At 35.3% G+C, this 12,185-nt stretch overlaps 1 protein-coding gene across 3 annotated transcripts in view; it reads left to right on the top strand.

The window, feature by feature from the left end:
- Positions 1-12,185, top strand: part of kif5ab (kinesin family member 5A, b) — an 89,627-nt gene that overhangs the window by 37,775 nt on the left and 39,667 nt on the right. For all 3 annotated transcript variants that reach the window (XM_028003687.1, XM_028003688.1, XM_028003689.1), the window contains exons 6-11: positions 296-351; positions 2,465-2,552; positions 2,764-2,888; positions 6,361-6,465; positions 7,669-7,817; positions 9,411-9,559. In XM_028003687.1, the coding sequence (XP_027859488.1) occupies positions 296-351; positions 2,465-2,552; positions 2,764-2,888; positions 6,361-6,465; positions 7,669-7,817; positions 9,411-9,559 (672 nt within the window). The remainder of the gene's footprint in view (positions 1-295; positions 352-2,464; positions 2,553-2,763; positions 2,889-6,360; positions 6,466-7,668; positions 7,818-9,410; positions 9,560-12,185) is intronic.

Here is a 12,185-nt window from a genome sequence, read left to right on the forward strand (position 1 = left end):
AGGACTCTTTAAAAAATTACAAATGGAGGAATACGAATGTGTGCCTGTGGATAGATATCGTGTTTTGTTCACTGAAGCATCCACTTAACCGCTCAGTGATTTTGACGGAAATAGATTCATTAAAATCTAAAAGCATTCATAGACTGTTGCAAGTTTTTTTTAACAGTGCATAAGTAGATATTGACTCACAAATATGAAGGGGAAATTATCAGAACACATTAAATTCATGTGCAAAAAAATATAATTATTTGACTGAAATGTCCTTTCTGCTTATTTTCCCTTCATGTCATTGCAGTGACAAAAACCAACCTGTCAGTGCATGAAGACAAATACAGGGTTCCCTATGTGAAGGTGAGTCAGCTTCAGATATGATTCAGCATTGCTGCATAGACGTTCCGGCCTTGTTAATGTTGTGTTTTGATGTTAAAAAGTTTATTTCAGCTAATGATTTGCCTCAGGACTTAAAGTTCATTCCTGGGAAAGATGTAACACTGAAGTTGAGGATGTTATTTTTGCATTTTGGGAAATGTGTGGCACTTGTAGTGCAATGTTATTGCATTTCTCTCACTTCTCTCATTTTTATGCATTAAACACCAGAGATGCATTGATCACCAATACTATTCCTGTTTTTTCCAAAACAAATTCATCAAAGTACATGCTGTTGGTGGATGTGTTCAAACCCCCAAAATGGTAAAAAGAAAATAAATCAGTTTTTCCTCCATATTTGACCTGATGAACAAAACCAGGCCAATTCCTGGCAGAATAGTTGGCTCTTTTTAATAAAATCCTAAACATCTTCATATAGATTTTACAGATTTGTTTGTGTTGCTTGTTGAATATTTCCAACTGCATTGGCTCTCAAATGTCTATACTCCCCTGTTAAAATTCAAGAATCTGATACAATGCAAAAATAATTTCTAGACTCTTTCGATCTTTAATGTGACAAATCCAATGCCATTCAATTGAAAAACATAAAAAAAATGTTGGGAGGAAATTTTGAAAAAAATAGGTGTGTACCCTTAAATTCATATCTTCTTGAAACAGCTTTTGATTTAGTTTGAATGAACCCACTCAAGCTGAGATAAGGTTCAGCTGCCTTTTTTCTTTACATCACCCGATATAGCCTCTAGCTAAAGCCATACTTTGCGGGGAGGTTTCAAAACAATCTCATTGCACAAAGGTATTCATCCGAAGAAAAGTGCAAAAAAAAGAAAGAAATTCTACAGCACAAGTTTATACCGTTGTTCAGTCAAGATCAATAAGAATTGGTGAAAACTAATTTATTTAGTTTTTCAAAGCTAATAAAAAAAGGTAAAAACAATGAAGGGAGGCTTCCAACAGACCAATGAGAAATTTTCAATATGTTTGTGGTTTACACACGACAGGTCTCTGCTTGTGAATCCACAGTCGCATTTAATAAATTAGAATATGCTTATGACGAGGCTTGTTTGTCAAACTAAAAGTACCTCCTGATAATATCAACCTTCAAGTAAGTACTAAACATACTTTTCATTAGGCTCACATTAAGTTTCTAATTGGTGTGACTTAATATTCTAATCTTAAATGTCATGTCTTTATTAACTCTAAGCGGAAAAGCAACATAATTATAATCATCATAAAGGCTAGACAACACCAGTCTGAGTGTAGTTAATCTACAGTGTGTGATGTGCCTTACTTACAAAATTTAGTTACTGAAATTAATTAAAGATTCCTTAATTTTTCTTTATTGAATAGGCAAATATTCCTATTTACCTCAAGAATATTATAAAATTTTTTATGAAGTCAGTTTACAAGTTGTTTACATTTACAGTATTTACTCAGTGTTTGGTTTTACTGAATGATCTTTTGGTTTACAGAAAATTAGGGTTGTTATTCTGTGTTAGCATCTAGAGGTTGCATCTAATTTGGTTGCTTTTTACACAACAGGGTGCACTTGGCAACAGTATGGTGAAAAATTGTATGTATTGCATTTCTTCTACAAATGAGAAGAATGACTTTAATATTCAGGAGCTGAAAGCTGTAATCATCAATATTTGACTTTGCCTGCACAGCTGACAGAAACAGAGCTACTGTTTGCTTTATTTCCAGTGACTCAGTTAAGCATCATTTGACTGCTTCATTACAGCATCGAACAAAGTGAAGTGTGTCATCAATCTTCTCATGCATACTTACCAACTGTTGGTTTGGTTTCAATCTGTTTCCAAACAAACAAGCAATCAGCAAATTTCACAGTCTTGCAACATAGTTTGAGGATCCCGTCTCAAAGTGATGCGTCTTTCTTTATTTTGTGTGTAATTCAAGGTAATACTAAAAATAGACTTTGCCAACATGCCAGGATTGATTTGCACATAGAATAAGTTGAGTAGGCTATATATGTACTTTTATCTATGCATACACCTTTTTGAACATGTCTTTGTTACAGCAAAGAGTGTATTAATGTAATCTACTAATGAAATACATTTAGGGCTGCACAGAACGGTTTGTCACCAGTCCTGAAGAAGTGATGGATGTGATAGATGAGGGGAAAGCCAACCGTCACGTTGCTGTCACCAGTGAGTCACTCCGTTGATCTTCCTGATGGTCTGACATTCAAACTGTCACACATTTCATGTCAGGACTTTTTTCAGTGGATGAAGGATTTGTGAAGTGCAGAGTGGGGATTGATCAACTTCATTCTTTTTGTGGAAAAGGAAGTGAAATTAATTAAAACTCTGAATAAAGGCGATGCTCTTTGACCTTGTTCTTCTTTGTATTTTTGCCTAGATATGAATGAGCATAGTTCTCGTAGTCACAGCATCTTCCTGATTAACATCAAGCAAGAAAATGTAGAGACGGAGCAGAAACTGTGCGGGAAGCTCTACCTGGTTGACCTTGCTGGGAGTGAGAAGGTAGGAAATAAGCAGGATTTTTATTTTAAACATTAAAAGAAACATTCCTGTTTTATTGAGGCGGGGATCTCAAGAGGTTATCACCAGGAAATATTCTACCTACTGTTAGTATCTTCACTTTATTGAAACAGAAAGTAGCTTTAAAGTGAACAAATAGGCAGAGGTGGACCAAAACAAAACAACTCCAAATTTAAAAATGTCACAAAGGTTAATTTAAATGCCATCTTATAAATTTTAACACCACTACCACATTTGACATATGAATCATTAGTTACTCACAATAAAGACTAAGCTTTTTCGCAATCACTTACAGTGACCTTTAGATAATGTGTTTCTTGAAACTAAACCTGTTGAGATAATTAAGCCACAGTGACAATCTGATAAAAATTTAAGGTAAAACACAGAAGTCTGCTTTTAAACATACGGTAACTACTTTTCGACTTTGTTAGCAAAAAAAAACTAATCTCTGTTTGATCAAATGGATTATGCCAACAAAAATGGACAGTAGGAATCTCCAATCAGCATGTCTCATAGGGCAACACAGAAACAAACTTTCATACTCACTCCTAAGAACAATTCAGAGAGATTCATTAACTTAACCTGCAGATTTCTGGATTATAGCATAGGAGAAAGTGGGAGTACCAGAGAGAACCCATACATACACAGGAAGAACGTCCTCCAGACAAAGAGATTCCAATGTCGAGATTCAATCCTTTGTAGCTCAAAGGATAAGTGTAGTATAATCAGGGTCAATGGCACTTGAAGAGGTTGATTGTGTTGATGTTGTTTCCTCCAGGTTCAAGAAAGCCAGATTCAATGTCTAATTGGGTGGATGCACTGGAGGTAGATGATGACTGAATTGATATGGCAAACAAAGAAACATGGCATGTCCTGCAGACAGAGTATAAAACATGCAGCATAATCAATCAAAGCCATGAATGCTGAACTTGCACTGTCTTATCTCAACTAAAATTGTTCATAAAAGAAGATTAAAGTATATGACAAAGCCTGTTTTATCACTCTTCATGAATACATGCAGAATAATCCAGCACATGAATAAATAAAATTTTTTTCAGAAGCGTAAAATCTACTTGATACATAGCTGGGGAATAAAATATGCACACAATGACTTTCATCCATGCACATTTGTAGTACATTATCTGGAATTGTTGTCTATGATTTATACAGCTAAACATTCTAAGGTACAAAAATGGATACAACTGGATACAATTTCAATCTAAAGGAGGAGTCATGTCAAAGTTTGCTATTTTTAGTTTTACCCTGCTATCTGAACAAACAGTAACAAACATACTTTATTCTAGCTAAATTAAAATTACCTGCATCAGTTGCCAATGTCTTAATTTCTTAATTTCTACTCTTCTCAATTTTTTATTTGTTTTCTTGTTTTTGCTAAATGTAGGATGGGTACCTTCTCACTGTTTTTAAAAAGCCGCTCCTGCTTGTTTTGAGCGGGGAGCCCTTTAAGGAGCTTCACAACTGCAACCAGAAATGGGGAAAGTTTGCAAACTTTCCCCATTGTCATTGCCCTTTGATTCAAATATAATCAGCCATCAACAACCCCTATCTATGGGGAGCCCCAAGATCTACCCTGTTTTTATAGTCTTGAGTTTATGGGACTAATGTAACAGTGTATACTGAGAGCAGCAAAGAGCTATAGGACGGAATTGACAAAAGCTGACGGCTGCGTTTTGTAGCATTTAAGTGCTGATGGTGCATCTGTTTGTTGTCTTGGTCAACCCTGGGGGGCAATGAAGAAATATTTATGTTCTACCAATTTATGGAGGTTGAGGACAAAATGTTATCAACTGACTTAAAATGGAAGAACGTTCACAGTCTGCAGATTTTTCTTGTAATTAAGTTTCTTTTCATCTAGCTCTAATTAGATCCCCTGACAATACACTCAAGACTGACCGTCTTGGAGAAATCTTCAGAAAATTCAGCTGCATCTCACATCATCTTCCCTTCTTAGCAGTTTACACTGTACTCATTTATTTATTTGGTCTTTAAATTCATTGGGAAATTAGTCCTAAAACGATGTCACATGTTATTTTGGTGTCTATAAAAAGCTATGCTGAAAAGATGGATTATTTTGTCTGAATAAAATATGTGTATACTTTATCTTATGAGGCATTTATTAATGGAGTCCTATTGAATCCTATTCTGGCTGAAGCAGATGTCTCCTCATGTTGATCTGCTGTTATTGGTAGCGTTTCTTTATAACAAGCAGGCGTTAGAAAATGAATGCAAACCAAAATGTGTATACTTTCTGTAAAGTCATCCCATTAGGTTCCTGTTCCTTATTGATTTCAACCAATCAAAACACGGTAGTTATACCAGGACAATAAAGGTTTTTATACCACTGATCAATTAATCTATAAGGCAGTCAGACTTACTTAAGCACCATTACAGCTACCACCAAAATGGCTGGTGGAAAATATATTTGGAGCCCAATTGCTGAAAATGCTTAATAAAATTAAATTTAACAACAGACTTAAATGCCATATAAAGTTTTTTTGTTTTTTTTAAGTTGATAGACTTAATAATCAGATATTATTTACCAGAATAAAACACACTGAAGCAAGTATTTCATGGAAATGAATAATTTTGCAAGCACGTTAATTGGTAGTGTTATATGAAAATGCATGTGAGAATAAGAAAAGCAACTTTATGTGGAGTGCCTTACAAAAGTAATCATCAGCTTTGGATTCACTCATATTTTGTAATGTTGCAATTACTAACGTCATAAATACTTTATAGGGATTTATGTGGTAAAATAACACAAAATTGTGCAGGATTGTGAAGTGGGAAGAAAATCATTAATGGTTTTAAATTTTTTACACATAAAATGTGAAGTGTGTTGCTTGGACTTGTGTTTTCTCGTACAGCTGCAAATAAAAGCATGTTCTTTCCTCCCAAGTTACCTAATTGGTACTTGGAGCCCATCCATGTTTGACTTAATCTCAGTACAAATACAGCTGTTTTCTGAAGGCTCTCGTACTAATTTATTACATAAAATCCCACTAAAAGACAGGGACATTTGTGGTTACAGTGGGAAAAACTGTGAACAAGTTCATTAGGGATGGAGTGTTTAAAAGGCAAAATAAGTGTGACAATCTATCAAGAAAATACAATAAACAAAAATATTAAAACCAAAAGATAATGAAGCATCACATAAAAGCCAGATGGTCTGTAGCAGATATCGCTAGCTCCTCTCAGATACTCCGTAAAATTCCTTCAGATGCTTGAATGCTGCATAAAATCAGAAACAAAGGATTTTAAGGGCCTTCATAAATAAAATTATTTCTAAGAGGCAGCCTGAAAACTGTATAAAAACCAAAATAAACAAGTTGTGTGGAGACTGTCAAGTGATAATTATATTAGAAACAGATTTCATTTGCCTGTATTAAACAGTTAATGAACTAATTTCTCCATGTTTTTGTATTTGTGTCAGGTCAGTAAGACAGGTGCGGAGGGATCGGTGCTGGATGAGGCCAAGAACATCAACAAGTCGCTATCAGCTCTGGGGAACGTCATTTCTGCTTTGGCTGAAGGAACGGTAAGATGAGAAATGAAAAGCTCTTCAGTCACTTTAATCCATCAGCAGCTGCCTCAGGCTTGACGTGTTAATTATTTGTTTTGAAGAGATAACTCATGTTTGTCAATGGAAGAATATGTATCCTGGCTGCAATGAATTAGTCTGAATTATTAAATTAGAAATACATTAATTCCTTAAATATGGGAGTTGTTTTATTATCAGTGAGTCTGATTGTAATTTATGTGTATTTATTGCCATATAATAACAGCCTGTATAATTACTTTACAGGAATTAACTTGCTCATTTAAAACAATTTTAAATTTTTAACAATGAACTGAGACTCTTTCATCTTTTATTTGCAAGCTATGCTCAAAAGAAGTATTGTCTGAATGCCTGTGAATACATGTTGAATTGATTCTGAAGTTAATCATTTTATTTTGCTCATTTAGAATATAACATAATTCCTTGTTAGTTAACTGTAAAACTCTGACTGTGTCCAAAGATGAACAGCACTGCAGAACTGCCTGGATGCTTGTCCAGCAGAACCGAGAGACAATTATTATTAATTTACATTCGATCAGAAAACATAATTTTGTTTCTATTCTATCCAGCTATTACCTCTTGGTCACACAGTGACCTTCTGGATGGCTGAGGTACAGAGGAATACAATGTTAAATAAATAGGAAATGCAAAATTTTGATACTAAGAGTAAAACTACTGAAAGCGTTTGATTCGTCTTTCTGGTGTGCTGCAATGACACGTTTGGTGGCCTTCTGTTCCTCTCATCTATCACTCTCTATGCTACTAATATGCTGCTACTATGATCCATTTGATCCACTCTGTGGTCCTTCCAAGCCTCCTTGTTATAATTAGAACACTCACTATGTTTTATTGTAAGGCTCAAGGCTCAGGGAAGTCCTCATAAACCATATGGAAAAAGGCTAACAGTCTGAAATGTTGTTTCAATCTGATAGAAATGTGAGTGTTCATTTCCTATTCACTGAGCAAGGACACAGTCTTCAAGGATGCATTCAGAGGGTTAAATTGGTGCAACTCTGAATAACACAGCTGCAAAAGAACAGCATTTTATGTTCTTCTTACCCTCCCGCCCCCATGTGAAAAACTCATATTTCAAAAAAAGGGCTGTTTTGCATTTCTCTGTTTTGATGTCTTTTTCTCAATCTTGAATTCCTTTTCTTCTCTCCTGCTTTTGTCTCTTTGCAGAAATCCCATGTGCCTTACCGTGACAGCAAAATGACTCGCATCCTGCAGGACTCACTGGGCGGGAACTGCCGCACCACCATGTTTATCTGTTGCTCTCCATCCAGCTACAATGATGCAGAGACCAAATCCACGCTGATGTTTGGCCAACGGTAACATGGATCTCTGTGTTTGGTAGTCCTGAACTGGTGCACTGCTGTGCAAATCAAAACAAAACCCTGTGATGCTTCACAACTCACTGAACTGGGTTATACCAACTTTTCTCTTGGCCTGCACATTGATTGTCGTTTTTTCCTCTAATCCATATTTCTTCATGCTAAAATACATGCATGCATCGCCACATTTAATTGAATAAATTTCCCCCAGTAAACTGCAAAAAACACCACAATTTTTGTTGCCACTTTTGTATGATTCTGGCGGGATAATTTTCCACTTTTCTGGATTGTTTATTTAAATTGGTTGGTTTCCTGACATGCAGCCTGCTTTTAAGTATAGTCCAACAATTTTTCAAAAGTACTTTTGATGTGCATTTGGGATTATCATTTTGTAGTAACACACACCGGGATCCAAATGTCACACATTTAGCTGCTGAATTAAGATGACGTTGAAGATTTTATAGATCCCATTCTTGTCCTGTCTGGTTGGCTGTCCACAAGATTCTGTATTGTTTTTTTCTTTATCTTCTCCACATTTATACAGAATTTAATAAAATAATGTAAGAGTAGTATAAATGGCTGGAAGACCTCCTGCCACCACCCTAATCCATTGGCTTCAGCTGAGACTCCAAACTGGGCTGCTCCAACCTCTTAGTATGACAAGAAACATGTTTGTTCAAATTAAAAACTCACTGGAAATACAAATCTACCCGGGGATTAATTGTATACTGCATCATAGCACTCTGGAAACAGATTGAGTTGAATGTATCATTAAAAGCCCTAAGTTAACATCACATTCATGAATGGGGGTATCTGAATGAAACAGTAAGTAATAAGATTAGAGTGACTTCAAGTTTTTAATTGGTCTTTCACAAAGGAACAAAAGCAGAACAGAAGAGATGAATAACTAATTAATCTCTTGTCTTTTTCTTAAGTTTTTTTCAAATGACATCTAATTCTAAAGACTAATTTACTATGAGGAATTTGGACTCTTTCTCTTTATTAAAAGCATACAAATCAAATAACTCATAGGATTATGCTAATTATTGAACTTTTCTAGAACAATGTGTTTGATTATCTTCAGTTTGCTCTTCACATACCCTTTTATCTAAGATCTAATTGGGAAAGAAATGAGCTGAAAAGGATGTTTGTCTTTGGCCAACAGTAGAAAGTACTTGTATAAGAACACACTGTTTTCTTCCTGGGGTGTGAAATTAAGTAATAGCACATCCTTCCACTCAATAATGCCTTTTATTTGTGCTAGCAGCAGAATAACATACTCAATCTTTTTAAGATTTTCATAATAGCATTGATTCATTGTAAATATTTCATGCAGTGTGAAATATTTGTCCTCTGTTGCTCCCTCACACACACTATGCACACCAAACACTGTTTGCACATAGCCAATTTGCATACCAATTAATGAGATGCAAGCTAATTTTCACTGTGCAGGCAGACATTTTCTCTGTTCCCTCACACTTTGTTGTTCCTCTCTTTTTACTGTCCCTTGTCCCTTCAACCTCTTTGCTCCTCACTCTCTCCTTTCCTGTCTGTGATGCCCTTTCCTTCTCCACGCTCCCCTCTAATTAGAGCCAAGACCATTAGAAATACCGTCACAGTGAATCTGGAGCTCACAGCGGAGCAGTGGAAGAAGAAGTACGAGAAGGAGAAAGAGAAGAACAGATCGATGAAGGAAACTATACAAAGACTTGAAGCTGAGCTGAATCGCTGGAGGAATGGTAATGCTTCCACTGATCATGATTTGTACATATGTATACAAAAAAGTAAAAATGGCTGCTTGTGCGTTTGTGTCTCATGTAAAAATTGTAAAATGTTGATATTTTCAGCCAAGCAAATGACAGTGACTTCATGGAATAGTTTTGGCCCTTCAGCTTGACTGAGATTTAAATTTAGTATAAGTATATCCAAACACAAAACTTTATACAGTATATTGAATTTGGCAACCTACTGCTGACCAAATTAATTGAAAACATTGAACCCAATTTCCTTACAGAAGACCATGACAGGATCATTAGAAAATATACAGTCCTCTTCCTGATATCTTGACTGATTTTTATCACACATGGAAGAATTTCCTTCAACGCCTTAAAATAAAACCACAGATTTGCCTCCAGTTAACTAAACATCCTATTAAGTCATGGCATCATTTGTGCTTTCACAACGTGTTAGAGGCAGAATAATTTTAATGTGCGTAGTTTCCGATTTTAAATATGGTTAAAAAAATCCCCCTCATTACTCTGGCATTTAGCAGCTAAAAATAATTGTGGTGATTCTGACTGACCTAAAACAGGATAATTGAGTTAAAAACTGAGGAGAAAAACAGACTATATATACATTTGGTTTCTGTTGTAGATTCTTAAGATGTATAACATATTAAATAGGATATAATTGAAAAAATATATTACATTTTGCATTATTTTCTCTTCATTGATTGTTGTTCTGTACTCTATTTGGGCTCAGTGATTCTTCATAAATACGAGAGACTTGGGGTCCTTGATCAAACAAAAATAACTCTAAGCAACCTTCTGGTGGTGGATGTTAGTTTCTAAGCAGCAAACTAGGATACATTAATAGAAAATCACCTTAAAAAAATACATGGTGTCTCTACAATGTCCAAGCAAAAGGCTGCCAAACTACAAAATGACAAAGAGCTAAAATGACTAGGACCCCTGATAAAGTATTTTTGAAAGGGATCAAATAGTTTCTTTTTCCAAGTTTTAAAGTTTTAAACTTTTAAAGTTTAACTTCCCAAAAAAGGAACTCGGCTTTAGCACTTAAGCTCAAGTGGATGGATTAAAATCCACTTGAAATTTTAATCAATCCATTTTCAAATATTTTATTGTGGTATGATATAATAATAATAATACATGTTTTTATATCTTAAAAACAATTTAAATGACGGAAGATAAGATTTACTATGTTATCAATTAGTCATTTTCTTTATTCCCCTACATTGTCTTATTCTTGAGGCAGTCATTTTTAAAACCAGCTCTACTTTTCTGATGAACCTTCAATCAGTCTTCCATTTAAAGAATATGACTTGATGAAAACCTGGCGGAAGTGCTGAAAAAAGCCCTGCGGAGAAGAATGACTACAGAACATGTCCCTGTTCCTGTCTCTTTTTATGCATGGACGGCTTTTCACTTACAGGAATGAATTTTTCACCAACCCGTAGGCATCCTTTTCCCTCCACGTAAGGGGAGATTTAACCTTATTTGATCTAATTCGAATACCTGCCATTGAAGATATAGGAGGAAAACGGCCCAACAAATTTGTTGGACTCATGCCCAAAACACATAAACACTGCTTTTTGGCTATCTCTGTTAGTTGTTTTTTTTTCTTCAAACTTGCACACTTTGTGTAATTGGATTTCTCATAGCATTGTACTCAGATAAATTATTGCAGCAGAATTTCCTTTATGAATCTTTATGTTTTAATCATATCCTGACCATCCTATTCCACAGAAAAGTCATAACATAGAGTGGTTTTCTCACATGTCAACACACACAAACACCAGCATTTTCTTTTCTTCACACCCCCACACACAGTGATGTGCATCTATTCCTATCTGTTGGACTTTTCAAATGTCAGTACACTCAGTGTTGGTGATCAGTTGACATTCAAGCCATGAATCTAATTTCTGCCTTTTGTTTTTTGCAAAAAAATCTCCCCCAGCATTTGACCTGCATTTTAATGAACCGTAACACATCTTTATTGAACATTCATGAGCAGAAATAATTTCTTTTATGGCATCCTGTAGCTCCACACTTAACTGTTCCTCAGACTCTCTTTCTCTGGATAGCATTTACAATTCATAGAATTTATAGATCATTTTGACAGAATCTTCACCCCAATTTCCCTCCCACAGGTCTTTTCACCGCTTCATATTTCTGACTTGGGACTCTCGTAGGTGAATGCTGTTGACCTCCATTCTGCACTACATTACTGAGCTCTTTAATCAAGACTGGCCCAAAGGAAATAACTGTCTCAAACAGGAATATTTACTCAGTTTGCATTTCTGAAAGCAGAGTCTCTACCAGAGTGGAGTGTCAAATCCAAGTTAGTCAAGTTTTAATCATCCAGTACAAAGAAAACACTTTGCACTGGTCAGTACAAAGTATACTTAGTCAAAAACGTGACTAAGTATACTTTGTACTGACCAGTGCAAAGTGTACTTAGTCAAGTTTTTGACTAAGATGATTAAAACTTGGTCAAGTTTTAATCATCCAGTACAAAGAAAACACCTTAATCCCAGTAGAAGTGTTTTCAGCAGAATTCTGGATTATAAACCTCAAATTCTTTCACACGGTTTGAAACAGTAGTAGTATGAGACAGATAATTTTT

Source organism: Xiphophorus couchianus, chromosome 20 (genome assembly GCF_001444195.1).
Source record: "Xiphophorus couchianus chromosome 20, X_couchianus-1.0, whole genome shotgun sequence".
NCBI classification, from domain to species: domain Eukaryota; kingdom Metazoa; phylum Chordata; class Actinopteri; order Cyprinodontiformes; family Poeciliidae; genus Xiphophorus; species Xiphophorus couchianus.